This window comes from Crocodylus siamensis, chromosome 2 (genome assembly GCF_052110815.1).
Source record: "Crocodylus siamensis isolate JL-2025a chromosome 2, ASM5211081v1, whole genome shotgun sequence".
Taxonomy (NCBI): domain Eukaryota; kingdom Metazoa; phylum Chordata; order Crocodylia; family Crocodylidae; genus Crocodylus; species Crocodylus siamensis.
Window position 1 is genome coordinate 147,215,378 of NC_143396.1, and position 20,456 is coordinate 147,235,833.

At 41.9% G+C, this 20,456-nt stretch overlaps 1 protein-coding gene across 2 annotated transcripts in view; it reads left to right on the forward strand.

Moving 5' to 3' along the window:
- MMRN1 (multimerin 1) overlaps positions 1–20,456 on the forward strand; it is a 70,164-nt gene that overhangs the window by 42,680 nt on the left and 7,028 nt on the right. For both annotated transcript variants that reach the window (XM_090037071.1, XM_090037072.1), the window contains exons 6-7: positions 2,874–4,853; positions 19,115–19,258. In XM_090037071.1, coding sequence (XP_089893197.1) covers positions 2,874–4,853; positions 19,115–19,258 — 2,124 coding nt within the window. The remainder of the gene's footprint in view (positions 1–2,873; positions 4,854–19,114; positions 19,259–20,456) is intronic.

The following is a 20,456-nucleotide window of genomic DNA, read 5'->3' on the forward strand; positions in this document are numbered from 1 at the left end:
GGGTGGTCCCCGTACACTCTGCAGTAGACCCGGAAGTAGAACGGACATCTTTCTGGTCCACTTCTGGGTCCGCCACTGGGGACTCCTCCCCCCACCTCCCCGCACTCCCGTGGGACGCTCCATCCTCCCCACCATCTCGGCATTCGTGAGTTACCTGGTACCTTGAGGTATGTAGAAAAAAAACATGTAAAGCTGTGTCTATGTCCAAATCGTTGCATCTTTTCAAATCTCTCCAAATCAATTCAGAGGGTTCCAATTCGATTCAGAGAGATTACAGGGTCTCCTGATTTGATTCAGATTTGGAGATTCAGCTGCCAAATTGGGCCAAAACTCCGCCAAATTGAATCAGCCACCGAAGCTTTGCACAGCCCTAATAGACACCCTTTTGAGGCACAGTTCCTACCCTCCTCTCTCTAGACTGAAGTAAGTTACAGTCAACCCTAACAGGGTACAGACTGCTTCTTGCTTCATGTCGGGCCAGCTATCTTGGTCAGCCAATAATGGGAATACAGAACAAAGGGTCATCCATTTCATTAGTCTCTACCCATTTGTTCATGGGAAGTCCATCTGAAGAGTAAGGTCTCTGCTCCATACTAGATACAAATTTCTGGAGGGGTGGATGTGGAAACAAGATTTACAGCTCTGGTCCCTGTTAGATAAGGGCACAGTTTAGCCCCTACTGAGCACCAAATTTTAAAGTGGCCTTTCCATTATTAACTAAAGATCACTCTACTTAGGTAAAGAGAGCTGACTATATCTTCTTGTCCATTATACTCTTCTTCGCTCCCTTGCTTCTCTTAACATTACAGAACACTTTGAAAAAACAAAGCACCAGGAATAGCATGGGAGTGGACATAAGGAACACACTTTGTATCCATGTAAAGAATTTTTTTCTTAAATGACAACTTCAGTTTTCACTTCAGAAACCAAGGGGTCCTCAGGATCTTCCCTAACTTTGCTGATAGAGCAGAGCTGTGTCTAGGGCTTAACCAACAATGTACTACATAAACGTCCAGCTGTCTGGTTGAAAGAGATTTGTGTGTTTTAAAAAGGAAGAGAAAGGAGCTGCTCAATTTTATATTTCTGCTCTTTTATTCCGTGTGTAAAAATCACCTGATATCTGTATACATGATACATAAGCAAGTGCGTTTCCAGAAAAAAAAAAAATCAGTCCCTTTTTTCAGTGGTATATTTCTAGGTTCTTAAAAATATTACATCTCCTCTCTATTATATCTCTTAACTTGAAAAAGCCAGTGGCTCAACTATTGAGAGCTTTTTCCTTAAAGCACCAGAGGTGTTTTCTGTCCATTTTGGCAGATACAATGTAGGGCAGGGCCCATTTTTACTTCCTGAAAAGCTTCTATTACCAATTTGGCTGGCTCTCTTTTCAGCTGGAATCACACACACAATTCAAGTGGGTTTTCTTAAAAAAAAAAAAAAAAGCAAAAAAAAAAAAGCATGCCATGCGGAGAGACTTGCTGAATGAAATATTTTCATTTTGAATCCTTGTTGAACCCCTGCTGCCCAAATAATTTTCAGAAGTTGCAGAGGCATGTGCAAACAGTTGGCTGTTATTGGCTTGCTTCCTGGATTTTACTGTCACTTGCTGAATATGTATTTTCAGCTAAGATTTTCGAATTTGCTATGCTGTTTTAGAGATGAAGCAATAACATCCTGACAATAGCAGGGACATGGGAGGTTAATGGCTCAGGATGAAGACAGAGGAAACTAACAGAGGAATCTCTTGCCATTACCTTAAGTGTTCTAGGCAGAGAATTGACTATCATTATCGACCAACAGTAAAAGTAACAGAATTTAACCACTGTACAGCAAGCAGGCTGCAGTGTTCCTAGGATCTCATGTATGTATTTTGTAGGCCATAATAGTTTCTTTTTATTTGACTTGCTAGATTTAGGGACTTATATTTCAGAACAAGCTTAAGAAACTCCTTTCAGCCCAGCAGAACTACTTACCTACATTTTGATGCAAAATTTAGGTCAGTTATTGTACCCACTCCTTGCCTGGAGAAGTAATGGCTATCTGTCAATATTGTCTTTATGTTATTCTTCAGGCCAAATTTATTCCTAGTTTAATTCCAATGTAGCCTGTCTTGATACTTCTGGGAAGTCTGTTAAAACTTCAAAAGGTATCTTAATGAAAAGATAAAGGTGAAAGCTGTAAAATGACTACCTTTTCAGTGCTACCTAGCCTGCCTATGTTTCATATGTGACATACCTGTATGAAGAGTTAGAAAGACTCATCCTCTGAGTATTGACTCCCTTTCTTTCATGCAATAATATTTCATCTCCACACTTGCCACACCTGACAGGAAGGTTTTTATTTATTTTCTTTATTTCTCCCTCTTTTGAGCCAACATAGCTAGGGTAAAACAGCTCTTTTTCCCCCTACCCTTCCAAAAGTGGTGGTTGAGTGAAAAGATAAATCTCTCAGAGACCAACTGCACAAACTCAAAAATGTCTCTCTTGCTGAATATGGGGCTACCAAATTAAGAAATTCCTTTACTCTCTCAGTCCATCATAGCTATTTATCTATTTTGATGTAAAAAAATTAGGTCAAAGTTACTATACCCACTACCTGCCTGTAGAAGTGATAGACATCTTTCAGGCTTGACTTCATGTTAGCTACCAAATTAATGTTAAGGGTGTGACATTGCACCTATGAAACTCAACTGACATCAATAGGGGCAGGACTGAGATCACCTCTATACTATCTATAGATAGGCAGATGCCTGGATACGAGCTACTATGACATTCAGTTTCACATGACACCTTGTGAGTGTTCATGCAATGAAAGAATGCTGGATGTAATTAAAACATGTCTTGATTACTTACTTTTTTCCCCTCTTCTTTAAGGTCTCAAATCTACAAGTATTAGTGAACTGGTCAAAGATATTGTCAGAGAGCAGTTTAAAGTCTTCCAAAGTGAAGTGCAAGAGACTGTGGCACAAATTTTCAAGACTATGTCTAGTTTATCAGAGGACCTGGAGAGCACAAAAGAGCTAGTCAAACATCTGAACGACAGCCACCAAAAAATTGTCTTGAAAGAAAGCCAGCTAACAAAGACTGAAATCCTGGAACTGAAGAACCAAATAGTACAGATGGAAGAGGAAATTGTCCTTGTTTGTGACAAGCCCATCAAAGACCTACAAGTGAAGCAAAAATCCTTAGAGGGTGACTTGAAGTATGAGCAGTCAAGAAGCATCATTTACTATGACTCTCTGAATAAGACTCTTACTCAGCTGAAAGAGGTGCATGAACAACTGTTATTGGGTGAATCAGAATCAGATCAAAATATCCTTTCTGTAGATACATCAATGAATGATACAATCGCAAACTATATGTCCATTCTTCATGAGAAAGTGAAGAAACAGGACCTTATGGTATTGCAGCTATATGACAACTTCAGAGTCCAAGATAGCAAGATCAGCAATCTCACTGTTACATTAGAGATTCAGAGAGAGACTGCTTATCAAGCAGGTGAAGACATCTTGTCAAAGTGCAGGAAGGATTTTCAAACACAGATGAAGGGTGCAGAACAGAATGTGCATGTCTTAAACAAAACCCTCTCTAACATACTCCTTCCACTGGACAACAAGATGGATAAAATGAATGAGCAGATTAATGATTTGTGTTATGATATGGAGATCCTCCAACCCTTGATTGAGCAGGGAGCACCATTCAGCTTGACAGCAGAGTACGAACAGCAAATTGAAACAGAAACAGTTAGTAGGAAGTTAGAAAACCTAACAACAGTTGTTAATAATCTGAGCTCTATCATCAAAGAACTTACCAAAAGCCAGGTGGCACTTAAAAGTGAAGCTCAAATCCGTGAAGAAGTCTTTGAGCGACGTATTAATGAATGCTTTATGGAAATAGAAGATGGCTTAAATAACACCATGATAATTATAAATAATGCTGTTGACACTGTTCAGGATAACTATGTACTGAAGGACTCACTAAGTGCTCTAAAAAAAGAAACTGAGGCCTGTTGTGGCAATGCTGAGAAGTTGGATAGCATTTTATCATTCATTCCTCAGTTCCTGAAGTTTAATGAGTCCCTTCAAATACTGTTCAGTGACAAGGGGAGGTATCAATATGCTTCAGAAGTAACTGAAACCCTTTCAGATCATCCATACGAAGAACTGGAGAAGGGAATTATGGCTGACATCAGAAAAGTTTACCAAATTTTAAACAGAACATCATTAAAAGTAGATGAGCACCACCGAGATATCAGTCTCCTGGAAGAAAAGCTGGTCCACTCAATGGAAGATTCCAGAGACCACGGAGTTCGTTTACAGAGTGTGGAATCAAAAATGACCAAGATTTTGACAAGCAATTGTCTTTCACTGAAAAAAAACCAAGTTGCAGTGACAGAGAGAGACCAAATGGTCACTCTTCAGCTTCTGTCACTGAGCTCTAGGATCAAAGCGCTGGAAGCCAAGTCTATCCGTTTCTCAAATGCTATCCCCCTCTTAAATAAGACTGTGTATGATGCTTGGGCACTATGTAAGGATGCCTCTGTCAACATCCAAAAGGTGAATTCCAGTGTACCCCAGTTAATTAAACTTGCTCAGCCAGATATCCCATTGCTGCAGAGAGGCTTGAAAGAGCTCACAGAATCTGTACTTGAAATAAAAGCAGTGACTATCCTAACCAATTTAACTTGGTATGTAGACAAATATATGGCTGATGCAATGAGCAATATTACCAGACTTCAAAAGCAGATGAAACAGGTTCCAAAGAAACCAGCTACAGGAAAAAAAGTGACAGCAGATGTTACCGCAAGCCTGGCAAGCCGAAGTCAGAGAAATGCAGACAATACAATAGATCCAGGTAATAAATTTCAGAGATATTAATTGTTGGGATCATTATTACAATATGGGAAAGGCTAATGAAATTGATATGATGATTCAAGTTAATCTATAGTTTCAATGACGGTGGCTGGGGAAATGGAGACTGAAAATGGATAAAAATAAACAAAATAATACAGATCACTCTAGACTAGTGATTCTCAACTAAGGAGCCAGGATACCCTGGGGTGCCTTGAGATCATTTCAAGGGTGCCATACAATGTTAGCAGTTAGGTGTGCAAACATTGTTTCACAAGGTTAACCCAGAGATTTGAAATAGGAATCCATAGTGTTAAATACATCTTGACATTTCTGAATTATTTGCAACAAAAATGCTCTGTTACTTTTCTGCAAACACAAAGTGAGTGAAAACTAAGAGCTGGCATTTTCTAAGGGGTGCCTTAAGTCTAAAAAAGTTGAGAACTACTGCTTTAGGCATACTTGCGATTTAAAATCTATTACCCCTCTGGAAAGAGACTGTGTGGTAAAGGCTGAAGTGCTGTTCTTTTATGAGTGAATGCACATGTATCCCATTTTAGATACTGTGATAAACAGTGTTAGGGTGACCCCAGATCCCCAAGCCTCTCCTCACTGTTCTCCTACATGCCTTCAGGGAGCAGACTAGATTTTACCTTTTAAGAAACTCCTCACCCCCAGCAAATTGCATTTTCCCCAGCCCCTGATCAGACCTAGCAGCTCTAGTAGAGGAAGCTTTATGGGATTTCACCCCCGATTTGCAAAATATTGAGGATCTGCTGTCTCTATAGAAATGGTACACCTGTAATTGTCAGCATCTCAAAAGCTTTATTACATAAGACAGAAGGACATGTAACAAAGCAGAGAAAGAATCAGTAAGGTTTGGAGACAAAGGTACCAGGAAATAAAATCAGAAATCAGTTATTGTTACTTTCTAACTGCAACATTCTCTTGGTAGTCTCAGAGTCCAGCTGACTTCTTAAATACACTCATTGCTATCCACAGATGATTCCACCATCTAGCCTAGCTTGTGGCCTTTCTCTTTTCACAGACTTGGTGAGTCTTGTCTGACTTGATGTCCTGAACAAAACATTCCTCTCAGGGCTTCCTGATTAAATCGCCCAACTCTCAATACTCCCTTATCTATCCCATTCTGTTCAAGGACAGAAATATTTATATTCTTTGCATTCAATTTTGTTTCTAGATAGAAACCTGTCTTCCTTGAATACTGTATCCAAGGAGGACAGTAATATACATATCCTTGCATAAGGTTGATCTTGTTGACAGATAAACCTCTAATCATGTTTCCTTAGTTATTCTTTCATTGTATTCAAGAAAGTGAAAAATTTGGATCTCTGAATGATATAGTCCCTTCTTCCTGGGTGCCTGGTCTGGCTAATAGCTTTTCCCTATTAAGGGCTTTTTCTTTTGGAATGTAACCACCTTATTTGAGGTTAACACCTCTCACTACCTTTCAACAAGGCTTCTTAACCTAAGATGAAAGAACTAGCCATTGACTAATCAAACTGGCTACACTTGTCGATAAACCAGCTGATGACTCATTAAATATGTAGATTCTACAGCATAAAATATAACTTATGTCAAGCCACATGTCATTTACAAATATATAAATGATGTAGCATAGTAGCTTAATATCAGCTGTAAACAGATGCTAACCATAACAATCATTAATCCAATTTGGAGAAATACCCATGTACAACAGCGTACCCCAAAATTATTCACTACAGATAGGGACGCTGTGGCAGTACAGCTCAGTCAGCCATGGCTGCAGCCAGGCTGAGGCTCCCTGATGATGACCTGGAAGCACATTAGACACATACATACATTTATATATTTTATTTATTACATAAATGCATACATACATTACATAAATACAGGCATACAATTATATATATGTATTACATAAATACAGATTACATTACATAAGGAAACACAGATTTTCCAGCACACCAAACTCACTATGAAATCCACTATGAAGTGTGCTGGAACAGCAGCTGGCAAGCCCTCAGGGAGGTGTGGAAGACAGGGTAGAAGGAGAGCTGGAAGTCCCCGCACACCCTCCCAAACTGAGACACAGCCTCTTTCCCACAACTAGCAGACATGAGGCTTCCGGTTCTACTGGCAGGAAGGAGAGGAGAGCAGTGCCACTGCCCAAGTCTACATCCCCTCCAAGAGCACCAGCCATAACCGCCCCCACCACCACCACAACAACAAGCACCAGCACCAGCATGACAGTCTCCTCCACCCCCATTTCACTCCCCATGCTAAGCCTTCCATTGCCAGAGGAAGAGCTGGAGCTGAGTGCCATACCAAGGGAAAGTCTGGTGAAGGAGGGGAAATCATCTGAGTTTGTGCTCCATACCCCTCAAGTTTCCCCAGAGCCAGGTCTCCTTCCCCAGAAGGCACTTTGGAGGAGGTTGAGGTAGAGGTTGTGGAGGCCAGTGGCTCAGCTGGGTCCGCTTCTCCAGTTGCTGTGCCTCTGCCTGCTGAGGAAAGGGAAAGGCAGTATCTGCACATGCACCCACACCCCAGAAGCGAGTGGGTAGTGTGGTCTGGGATCATTTTGAGCTGGCAGATGATCCTACATATGCTATCTGCCTGCACAGGTGAGCCAAAACCAGCTGGTTCAAAGGAACAAAACAGGGAATGCTGATGCATCTCCACAGGCACTATCCCCTTGCCCTAGCTCCTCCTCAGCCTGAAACTAGCGGAAGCATGCCCTTAAAGAAGCCCCCCTCTTGCTCCAAAGTCCCCATCCCCCAAAGCAGAGGCAGGCCACCCTGGAGTGGCAGACAGAAATGGGGGCACATTGTAAAGGTGAGTGAGATCAACAAGAGCACTGGGTAGATGCTCGCTGTGGATGGCCAGCCCTTTTCCCTAGTTGAGCAGCCAGGGTTCAGGTGGCTCATGGCCCCATCATACCAAGTACCTGCATGCACTACCTTTAGCAGGACAGTGGCACCAGCACCACCAGCAAGCTCATTTCCAAGTGCAGGAAGGTGGCAGGCTACTTCCACCAGACCATCAAGGCGGGCAAGATGCTGTGGGACAAACAGGCAGAGCTGAACATCCTGCAGCACAAAATCATTCAGGATATGGATACTTGGTGGAACTCCACATACCTGATATTGAGAGGCTGGTGGAGCAACAGAAGGCGATCCATGAGATGGCCTTGCTTGGGGAGATTGGGATCAGCAGTGCCCTTAACAGAACTGAATGGGATAATATCTCCCAGATCTTGGTGGTCCTCAAACCCTTCCTTGAGGCCACCGGGAGCCTCAATGCTGGCACTGCCCTCCTTATCCAGGTGTTCCCTGTAGTAAGGGAACTTCAGAACCAAATGGAGAAGTTCCAGGGGATCAATGTTCCTGGCTGGGGCAAGCTGCTGTCACCAGACTTGCAGGCATTGGTGAGGCAGCTGAAGGAGGCACCACTGAGGCGGCTTGTAAATTCCCTTTGAGGATCTGGCCTGAGAGATTGGAGACAGGTAGTTGGATGTTCTTGTCTTGGATAGATTTTTGGTGTGCACCTATTATGGTGCGCAGTTGTTACTTGGTGTCTCCTATGTATTTTCCATCAGGGCACCAAGTGCCCTGATGGAGATATGTATTGTGAAGATATCTCCATACTGGAGATATTGTTGGCAAGTTTTGAACGTTTTGTCATGGAATGTTCTGAATCCATTTGGTGTATTTTGGGCTGTAGAAAGTTGGCTTCTGGTGATGAAGTTAGCGAGCTTCAGTGCTTGTTTGAATTTACAAACCACTTTTCACAGACGAGCCCATGGGGATGCACTTCACCAACCTCCTAGGTATAGAAATTGATGAACTCAGTGTAGACACTGGAATTCTGACACACTACAACCTGCCAGACATCTGACTCCCCATGTGCCCCTCCACTTTTACCTGCTACATCCCTCTTCCCACCCCCCCAAAACTGTCCCTCACCCCCTGATGCCTCCATTTTCATTTTCACTGACTGGCTTTCTTGCCTTCATTGCAGGCCAGCCTCTGGCTTCTTCACTATTCTTTCCATCCAGGAACAGCACACACATCAACTGCAGGTGCTTCCTCAGCCTGACAAAGGGTTTTTCAACCCAAAGGCCTGCTAAGATATATTTCTCCAACTATTCAGTTTGTCTACTAAAAGATATCGAATTGACCCAAAGAACTTTGTCTGCCAGTGTCATGTCCTTAGACCAACATGGCTATAACCTATAGCACCTGTCCCCAGTCAGCTGACTGAAAGGAGGCAGGGCTCTGGCACATCTAAACCCCAGGGCTGGGGCTGGCAGGGAGAGTTCTCTGACAGCTGCTGGAAAAGAATCTTTTACAGGAAAGGAAAGAAAAGCTCTGTGACAGTTTGGCTGCCTGAGATGCTGCTGGTGCTACTGTGCTGCTTACTTACCTGTTGTTATTTAAAGTGATGGACTGCGATGAGGCTGTAGGGGAGAAGACCTCACTGGGGTACACTACTGTGTCATGCAGAGGCTCTAGTGCCAGTGAGGGCGCACCTTCACTCACACACACAGTCACACGTCACGAGTTTTGCTTGTCAGCAGCTTGAGGTGAGGTTTCCCAGAAACCCCTGCACCTATCTCCTTGAAACTTGACACGCTTCATGACCTCTGAAGGGTCTACTATACCTACTGTTTTCACCTCCCTGTGCCTTCACACTTACATGTGACATGAGTTTTGCTCTGAACAGTTTGAGGTGCAGTTTCCCAGAAACACCTGCATCTATCTCCTTTAAACTTGACAGGCTTTGTGGCCTCAGCAGGGGCTACCCTCCCTCCTCTTTTTATTCAAACAGACAAGAAATTACAAAGTTATAGGCATTTGCATGATTCCCCATTATAGCCTATGGGTGAAACATCAAAATGTGTCAAAACAGCATCAAAAGAGGAAAACAGTTTTGACAAAATGAAACAAAACAGTGCTTCAAAACAGCAAAATGAAATAGTGTTCCTTTGAAATAGTGAAACAGAAGTTGAAACAGAACAATGCTGTTTCCAACAGCCCTAGCATTTATACGATGCGGGGAGGGGGAGTGCTTTAATTAGATCAGTTCCAAGAGCCACTCTAATTAAAACACCCAGAAGATCACATGTATTAGCATCCCTGTGCTGAAAAATGGAAGCGGGGATGCCTTAAAGCTAATTGAATGAGCTTTAGTAAAAGCATCCCTGCCACCATTTTTCCGCATGGGGACACTGATGCACATGATGCTGGAGTGTGCTGGAGCATGATAATTACCACTCAATTAATTGAGTCTTCTCTGATGTACTGTAATTACAGTGCATTGGAGCAGTCTCACTGCATGTGTATATGCACCCTAAGGATACCTATATGCATGTTCGAAGGTCAGGGGGTACATTTTAATTACTAGTTCATGGACAGCCAGTTTAATTTAAAAGCTGATTGTCAGGTGTATTAACCCTTCCCCCTCCCCCTGTCATTTCAAAATGGCCATGGAGGCACTTTAACTAAAGCTTATTCGATGAGATTAAGTTCAAGTGTCCCCACGCCCATTTTGAAATTCAGGGGGCTTAATACACATGATGGTGAGTGTGGTGGGCCAGTAGGGGCTGCTCCTGTGCTGAGCCATCCACCTCACTGTGCCTGACCACCTTCCAGACTCCAAATGCCTCCCTGGGGGCACCTCACGTCTGGCTGACCCCCTTCCTGGAGCACACCTGCTAGTCTGGGGGTTACGCCACCATCACCCAGGGTCTGGACTGATCCTGGCTCTGTGACCCCTGGGAAACACAGGCCTAGTAGTCCTTGAGAGTGTCTGACTCACTGCAAGAACATGGGGTGCTTCCCTTAGTCTGAACCACAAATAGTGGTCTCCCTTAGTCAGCCGAACCAAGGGGACCCCAAGGTATAATCTAGCTCCTCTCCCAATAAGTCTCCCACACTAGGTATAAAGGAGAACTTTATTGCTTAGAAGAAGTAGATTTGGAATAGGGTACAGGGTAGAGAGATATCAGAGAAATCCCATAGAGCAAACTGGCATGGCTAGGTAGCCTTTCATCATGCATCTGAGTTACCGCAAGCTATATATCTAGTTAGATCTCAGGGTATCATCCAGAGGCAGGTGGAGATTCTCTCCGAAGGCCGGCTGTTCATAGTGTGTCCATATGTTTCAAGAGAGAGAGCAAGTTCTAGATGGTCCAGCTTCTCTCTCTGAGTTTTTTCATCATGGCGTCTGCATCTCCTCCTGAGCAGTCCTTAACTTATATAAACCTTATGACCTCATTTACCTGGTCCAGTGGAAGCCAGCACCTGTTGGCTGCCAGCCAACCAATTTGAAATGCATCACTGATTGCCAGGTAGACTGTCAGGGTCTCTAGCCCCCTTCCAGTCAGATTGGCATTGCTTAGCAAAATATGGAATCTAAGCCTCCCACCCAGGTATGTGATACCAGTCACACAGGCAGAGGGAGCAGGTTTCCCCCCTCCCTCAGGAATGTATCCAACTCAGGGTTACCTAAAGAGATGGGATGTCTGCTCTCTGCAGGGACCAGGTTAACCAAATTGTCACATAGAACAGTTTTTGGGAAAACAGAGGTGGCCTTCTGCCATAGTAAGGCAACATTGCAGTTTTCTAATTAGAATATATAAATGAGCTTCAGCTGGATCTCATTTAACAACAAAATTCTGTAAACATGCAAGGACCTGTTTAACTATAAGCACAAATGGTTCCATTGACTTTAGTGGGACTTTTGCCAAGATTATTAACATACCTGATGCTAAGCATGTGTGTTCCTTGTTACATGGGACACTTAGCATGTTTTATTTAGATCATAGGAAGCATTATGGTGCTGTATTAAAAAGTTAGAACATGTTCAGAGCACTTGCTCGGTAATGTTTGGTACAATTTCAGGCCACTCTGGACAGGGCTGGACCTGGCTGTGACCCACCCCCCACTGCTGTCCCAACACTGATGCTGGCAACGGGTGCCTCAGCTCACATGTCTGCCCATAATATGCAAGCCTAGTGCTTGGAGCCTGTGCCGTCCCCATTCAGTGTCCACTGCTGCCCAGTCTGGGATTGCCTGCCTCTGGCATGCTTGCATGAGCCAGGTGTCTGCCACTGGTAGCACACAGAGGGAAGCACAGGAGAGGGGGCCATTTGTGCCACTGGATCCGTAGAGTCAGCTGGGCCTCTGCTGATGGTCAGTCCCAGCTCCAACACTGCACAGGAATCTTGAACCAGTTTTGGTGCAGTGTGAGAGCTGGGACCTACAACCAACTGATTGTGGGTCTCAGCCCCTGCACCACACCAGAATCTTGAACTCATATTATCTCTGTGGAGCAGTCTGACAACAGCTGTTCATATGTTACTGAATATAACCTGGAGATACTTCTCCCACAAAAAGTCGTAACTTTATGATGATACAATGGCACGTAACATGTTTTACTGTTTGAAAGTGTGGATGCTCACATTTAAGTGCAGTTAGCACCTCCTAAGTTTAATGTGGAACATGGCCCTGAATTGAATGCAGAGTAAGGGCTCTGTCCACTTGGTAGGCAGCTTCTGAGTATACCCAGAAAACAGATCAGTTGAGTAGTAGCTGCCACATTTACAAAAGCACTTTTCAATGTAGAACCATACCAAAAAGGGTGGAGCACTGCTGAAACTGAAAGTCCCCTCACATATTGCACCTTGAGCCTGGGAACCCTGTCAGCACCAGGCACAAGGGGAGATTCTGCTACACATGCAAATTAAAACCAGGTAAAAACCAACTATAAAATTATTGCCTGTTTTCCAGCTCTAACTGTATAGCTGGCTGTACCTTTTAATGGTACGATAGTCAATTTGCACATGTAGTCAGTCTAAATTAATTGCTCATTTAACCCAATAATCATGTGATGCATGTAATATGTAGAGGGGGCTAAAGGAAAAGAAAAATAAGATGCTGGGTAAGCAGTTTCAAAGGTGGTGAAGAAGCCTAGAAGCCTCAGCTCCGGACCAGCAAAAGTTTTCAAATACCTCACTCCTATTTAGGTTCCTGTGTCCTACTGAAATAGTAAAATTTTGAGTGGAAATGTCTGCACTGAAATCATTGTTAGTTAGGCATCTAAATGGGATTTTACTGCTTACGTATTTGGAGGATCTGAGACTTAATCACTTTCATAAAGTAAACTTTTATCACTTTCTATTCCGACTTCTCCCAGGATCTTTGCTAAATTCATTTAGGACATGCATTGCATACAGAAACTTGTTGGTTCCTTCCACACTGGTAATCTAATTTACAATTTTCTAGATACCCATTTAACTTAGAAAGTGAACTGCAAATTTACTGCATCTGAGATGTTTTTGTGTTCGTTTTTGAGAGCTCCAGCTTTACTGAGTTAGACACTCATTAAGGCTCCTATACTGGAAAAATATTTAGGATGTTCTTAAACTAATCCGTTCAGCAGAGCATGTAATCTGAAGTCACCTTAACCCACCATTGCAGTATCATGCCTACAGTTGTCTTTTTCCAGAGGCAAATAATTAAGTAGTTTTTTTGACTTGCAAGAATGCCTAAAAAGGAATGCTTCAAAATACCTAAAAAGGTTTTGCACTTTGCAAAACCCAAGTTATAAACCAAGCCATTCCAATAATTTATGTTTAATACTGCAACTTGTTCTCAGCTATCTGTTTCCCAATGGTCTTTGTCATTGCAAGATGGAATGGGTGAAAATTCAAAAGCCTCAATCCTAATTAAAAATAAATGAGAAAAAAATCTGATTTTACTCTGATCCCTATTGGATCTTCCACTTTGTTGGAAACTGCCACTAGTACCACCTGCCTGGAGCACAGGAAGCTGCCAGCTGTTTCAAGGGCTTATTTTTTAGCATTAATGAATAAATGTCATTCCTATGTATGATTTATTTGACTCTGAATTTTAACAAATAGCTTTCTATATAATATTGGTTGTGCTCTCACTCCTTATAGAAAGCAAGGATTGTGCAGAGTATAACAAAACCCTAGATTTTTTGCAAGTAAGATCTCTATAGGGTTTGAAAATAAGACACATATAAGATTTTCTTAAATAATGAACCTTTTGAATGCACTCTAGATATACCTTTAGCAATGCCACTTGTTTATTGCATTTGTATAAACAAAAAACATCCAACCATTATCTTTCTTATATATTTGTTCTCTATTTACAATGGATTTTTTTCTTCCAAGAAGGCTCTTCCTATCTATGTTTTACGGAAGCTTATAGCAATGTGTATTAGCCCCATAGGAGTTACCACTGAGATGCAAATAGCTAATTATACATGTAGATATTTGTTTTTCTGTTTAGGTTTGCAACAGATCAAAGAACATGACTGTGACATATGCACAACTGTAAATAGCAAAAGTCCCAATTGGCTTTAATGTGATCAAGATTTAGCCCTGTTTAAATGAGTGGGAATTTTGTCATTGCCTTTAATGGGGTCAGGATTTAGCCTCCAGTCTGTATTCAGTTGATTAGGTCTGTTGCTATCAATGGACCTATTCCTACTACTATTCTACATGAGTTTGCACTAGGTGTGCATGTTAGTTAGGATTAACAAAACTCCGTGCACTTTTTAAAAATGTTATAGAGAAGTTGAAATCAAGGACCCAATATAGCAATTACTAAAGATTTTTTGGTATAGGAGGAGTGCAAAATCAATCCATTACATTTTGTCTCTTGGTGACTATAATGGGAATTAGGAATGAATAAAGAATGCAAAGCAAAATTGAAAAATGTCTCCAAGTAGCTGACTTCAGCGGGCTGTCAGGCTGAAAGGAGAAAGCAGATAGCAGGAATATATAAGTGAGATGAAGAGATAAACATACATGTTATCTTTTTTGTTCTCATCTTCTGTATCTTATTTCCATTCCTTCTATCTCAGTACACTCAACCTGGACATGACTAAAGTTAACTGTTCACAGGTCATCAGAGAATCAAGCACCCAAGATGTTAAAATCTATTGAGCTTTCAATAACATTTCTACTTTATTTCCTGTCTCCCTGTTTCTGGCCCAAACTCCCCAAAGCATTGCACGTGATACCGTTAAATAATGGATAACAACAATACAGACTGAATGTTGTTGTCTTTCAATCAGCTATATTCTATCTTTTAATTTTACTACAAACCACCGACTTGTTTCACTGAGGATGGCAGGCTCAAAATGAAGGGTCATGTTATAAAGTCTACCATCTGCTTGTTGGGAAATAGAGATTTTTTTTTTTACTTACATTTTCATGTTACATGTAAATTTTCATTCTCCCCATCAGAGATGCAAGCTTCCGCTATTGCTTTATCATTCAAGCCTGCAGTAAAATAAGCCCATTTGAATGGTTTGCATGTCGCATTTTAATTGTGAGAGCTTGATTGTTATTCTAATTCAATTTGACTCCTCAGTGTTTCAGTTTTGCATATTTAGTCTACTACAGTAACAGACAGATAAAAGAGGGTTCTTCTGTTGTTTTTAATTTAGTGCTCATGAAAGCCATTGCATGAAAGTACTACACACTGGGTGCATCTACATGTGCAGTTAACATGGAACAATAAAAGTGCCAGAGTCAGCTGTTCCCAGATGCAACAGATACACGTGCGCCTGAGTCTGTGGCAGTTAGAGCCTGGGTGAAGCAGCTCTGAGCTAGCAGCAGGCCCAGGGGGTCAGCCCCAGCCTCCCGATCACAGTACCACGTGGCAGAGAGGCTGTCTGGGACATGAAGGTGCTACAGTGTGGAGCTAAAATGGGTAAAGCAGCCCTCATCACCATCTACACATGCATTGAGGTGGCGTAAATACTGTGCCATAGGATAGTACTTATGCCAAACAGTACTGTCCAACAATGGAGTTAATTAATTTACTATACACTAATGCAGGCACATGTGTAGATGCTGACACTTTATTGCAGAGCTAATTAGTCATCTTTGCAGTAAAGTGTATGGGTAGATACACCCACTAACACTCTGTTTAACAAAAAAGTAGCTCAAATAGAACTGCTGCAGTACAAGCTGCTTACAACCTGCATTGTCCAGGTGCCTTAACTCTGATCTGGCAAGCAAACTTACGTTGAGGCTAAAGGATAATTCAGTGCCTATGCCCATTCTGGCTTTGGCCCTCATGCACAGTTTGCTTTCAGGGGAATCTTTTTTTGTGCTATAGACCTATACACTGGACTCAGACACCAAGCTCATGTTACCCAGATAACAAAAACCATTACTTTTTCCACTACCATTCAGGGCCTTATACAGACAGGTGGACTTAAAGGTGATTCACTGTGACAGTTTTGTGGAATGAAAGCCATGGTGGCTATCAGCAACCAGCTGGGCTTCAAATGCTTCCAATCTCTTCCTTTCCCATGTTTTATTGGTCACAGACAGGTAGTCCACTACTGATAACCAAGGACTGAAAAACTACTTGTAAGTCACTCCCTCTCATGCCAATCCCAAATTAAATAACTGCAGTCATTCCTCTCCATTATCAGACCAGCTGCAATAAGTTGTTCCACCAAGTTACTAAATATTTGATTTGCTTCTAAACACCACCCCAACAGATACCGACAGAGTTTCATTACTTGCTTGAGATTTGTTTGTACAGTAATCGGCAGACTATTCCCTAAAGAAAGACTTTGGCTGCCTGCCCTCAATAAGAGTAGCAGAATGCTGCCTTACCATTGCATCTGTCTTCAATCCCACCATATCACATGTAACTAGTAACCTCATTTATCTTATCCTCTGCTGTTATTTCTGCCCCTTAAACATTTAATTTAACTACCCTTACAAAGTCTGCCTCTTCCACTTATCTGCCTTAATGACTTGTAAAGTCTTAAATAAAAAGAGATTAGATACTATACTTGGGGATATTTTCCTAGCCAAAGTCTGTTCATATCTTTACTACATTCAGAAGGTATATGTAGCATGGAAGTCTACTGGTATTGGGTAGCAGCAAAAAGAAAGAAAATACAAGGTGAATTGGCTTAGGTGAGCTACAAGCATTTTGGGAACACAAAGAAAACAGGTGCAAGAAAACTCATGCTTCAGCACACAGCTAAAGGATAGTCTTCTCCGTGGACATCCCTTACCTTGACTGAATTTCCCATGTTCCTTGTCCTTTTCAAGAAGAGGAGGGCAGGGACTCACTACAGTGGAAACTGGCCCAGCTCCAGTGGACTCAGTAGAGGTATTGGCCAGTTTATACCAGCTCATTGTCGAAGTGTTCCTCTCTAATGTAAAATTCTCCCATTGTAGGCCCTTACATAACCATCTCACCCCCACCATAGGTTCTTTCATTAGATTCTTTTCTTGTCAGCTTCATAGATATGTTTTGTTCCCATTTGGGTCTGCCAAAATACACATAAACAAAGGCCAATTCATGGACCTGTCAATGCATTCAGTGTGCCAACCACACTGGCTAGTTTACCTGGAGCAATTGATATTTTTAAATTATGCAGAATTAGCCACTCCCCCATCCTTCCATACAGCAAACAGTTAATAGCTGAGTAGCTAAACAGTTGTGAGGGTCTGAAGTGAGAGCCAAATGTATGTTCAATTAAATATAAAGCAAAGAAAACTCTGGGGGTGGGGAGGGTGGGGGAGAACAAGTGCTTCATCTCTGGCTGTGTTGTGGCATTTGGCCACTGCGCTCATACATTGCTGTATTTCAGGCATTATTGTGGTGCTGTGGTAGGGGGAAAAAAGGACATACGGCACATGAGAAATGTTGTGGTGTTTCAGCCCATAAGCTTCATCAGTCTAAACTCAAGGGGCATTGCATGAAAAGCTTTAACATTCTGCTCAGTCAACTCAAATTCATCATGGAAATAATGTAACTGAATGCAGTAGCACCTGAAATGCCTGTTCTGGAAATTAAAGATAACTCTATGAGTGCTAGTGAGGTATCTATGAAAAGAGGCAATACAACATTCCCCCCAGGTAATGAGCACTTCTATGAAAGGCCCTTTCAACTCCCACCTAGCTCTTAGATTTGTCATCCTATTATTTACACTCATCAAGGTTGTCCAACCTTGCTGCCTTTTCCCAAGATTATACATCATTTCAACTGCTGGACTCTGGTCTTAAGACCTGAATCTGTTGTATTAGTATAGCTGAGGCTAATGCCCTGAAGATCACAGCAAGGAAAAATACATTTCATAATTCTATGTGAGAATTAAAAATTTGCAAGTTCCCAACCTGAGAAGAATGTATACAACTGGAAGAGCCTTGGGAGCTCTTCATCTTCAGCATGTTCACAAATGCCTTTCTAAATTGTCAGGCAAAATTGGGCATATCTGCATATTCAAAATAATGGGGGCAACATTTTGAATGGGCAAAACAGGATAACCCAAGTTCCGATACACTGATCTGACATATGAGTGTAATATTGATCTGTGTAATATTACATATTACAGATCAGTGTAATATTGATCCTCATGTAATATTGCTAACAACTCTGGAGGTACCTGAGCACACAATGGAAGAGAAGGAGAATCCAGGTGTGGTATTCCTTGTGAGGGCACCAAACCATAGTAATTAGATTCCTGTCCTGTCCAAACTGGTCCTTATTTGGTGACCTGAGTACATCACAAAAGACATTTGTTCTATAGGTTTTTGGTATGTGCTGGCTATCACAATGAAAAGGAAGAAAGGATTCTCTGAAAATGATTATTTTAAAGCCTCTTGCTATATTGCAGAAGTAATTAATGTGGTAATATGCTTAGAGCCTTGGAGAGCCATCTTATTTTAAATTGAAATAATTGTGCATCTCAAGAGCCAAATATTCCATATTCTGTGATTCAACTAGGGTTAGTTCTACCGTAGCCTATGAGAAACACTGTTAGTGGACACAGCATAAAGTGTCTGCTCCCAGTAAGAATAGTGAGCAATGAACCTGCTCTTTTGAGATGTCTTCCTATATGGAGAATGAATCAAGGAGGGAAGAAAGGCTTTTGCTGTACCCGAAGTGCAAATATGCTAGACAACAATGGGCCCATAAACAATAGGGTAATAATATCATCCTCCTTATCTATCTAAGCTCCAGAAGGAATATGGAGATAAGAGTGGCTTAATGCCTTTGGAATTCTTGTGTGAGTGTGTCAGCATGGAGGTAGAAGAGGCAGAGTACAGGATGGAAAAGTTCTGAGGAAGCTGAACCCTTTCAGAGGTTGGCTCTAAGTACAAAACTCAGCAGAGGGATTTCACATGGTTTCATGTGGGCAGGTTTGTATTGACTGTATCAACACAAATTCTTTTTCTACCCTTTCAAACAGGGTATTTGGCCTGTGCTAGCTCCCCCTGCCAAAATGGAGGAACCTGCATAAATGATAAACAGAGGTTTGTTTGTGCTTGTCGTCACCCCTTTGGAGGAGTCAACTGCAGCACAAAGCTGGTGGATGACAATACTCTGGCCATTGGTAAGTATAATATTTAGTGATGCAGTAAGCAGGCAGATGTGACCATTTTCCACTGAGCTCTAATCATTTGCTAACATAATTGACTGATGAAATGTTTTGTGTCCTCTGCTAGCAACTAGTTGAAAGAAAATATATCTAGTACTGCTACTAAAAAAGTTACCCCTTTAGCTCAAGTAGCAAAGTCCTGTGCATCCCTACTTATGATTGATAATCCACTATTTTAATATGGCCAACATCATAGGTTGAAAATGAGCTGGGTAATCAGCCTATCTATAAAAACCAGATAACTCCCTGGTAGATGGAGCAGAAAGGCAGCTGTGGAAGAAATGTTATAAAAGTATTTGATGGAAATGTCATGAAATTTTGCTACTAACAAGTGAAAGCCCATCACTAGGAATGACAACTCCAGCATTTCTTGGACTGCATCTTAAATACCAATACTTTGCAACAGAGGGACCAGAGACCTTTTTCCTAGAGGCTTATTGAGTACCCACCATGGGCAACTCAATGATACTGATAATGCTCAACAGTCAAGAATAAAGTTCCCTTGCTGCCAGCAGATTGAGGGAAGTGATTATTCCCCTCTATTCAGCACTGGGGAGGCCACATCTGGAGTACTGTGTCCAGTTTTGGGTCCCCCACTACAAAAAGGATGTGGACAAATTGGAGAGGGTCCAGCAGAGGGCAATGAAAATGGTTAGGGGGCTGGGTCACATGACTTATGGGGACAAGCTGAGGGAACTGAGATTATTGTGTCTGGAGAAGAGAAGACTGAGCAAGGATTTAATAATAGCCTTTAACTACCTGAAGAGTCATTCCAAAGAGGATGGAGCTAGACTGTTCTCAGTGGTGACAGATGACAGAACAAGAAGCAATGGTCTCAAGTTGAAGCAAGGGGAGTTTAGATATTAAGAAAAACTTTCTCACTAGGAGGGTAGTTAAACACTAGAACAGGTTACCCAGAGAGGTTGTGGAATCTCCATCCTTGGAGGTTTTTTTAGACCCAGCTAGACAAAGCCTTGGCTGGGTGGATCTAGTTGGGAATGGTCTTGCTTTGAGCAAGGGGTTGACTAGATGACCTTCTGAAGTCCCTTCCAACCCCAATCTTCTCATTCTATGATCCTGAAATGCAGCTTTTATAGGTATGCTTGGCACTAATTGTGTAAAAATTTGCTTTTTCTACAGTGCATAGGAACTC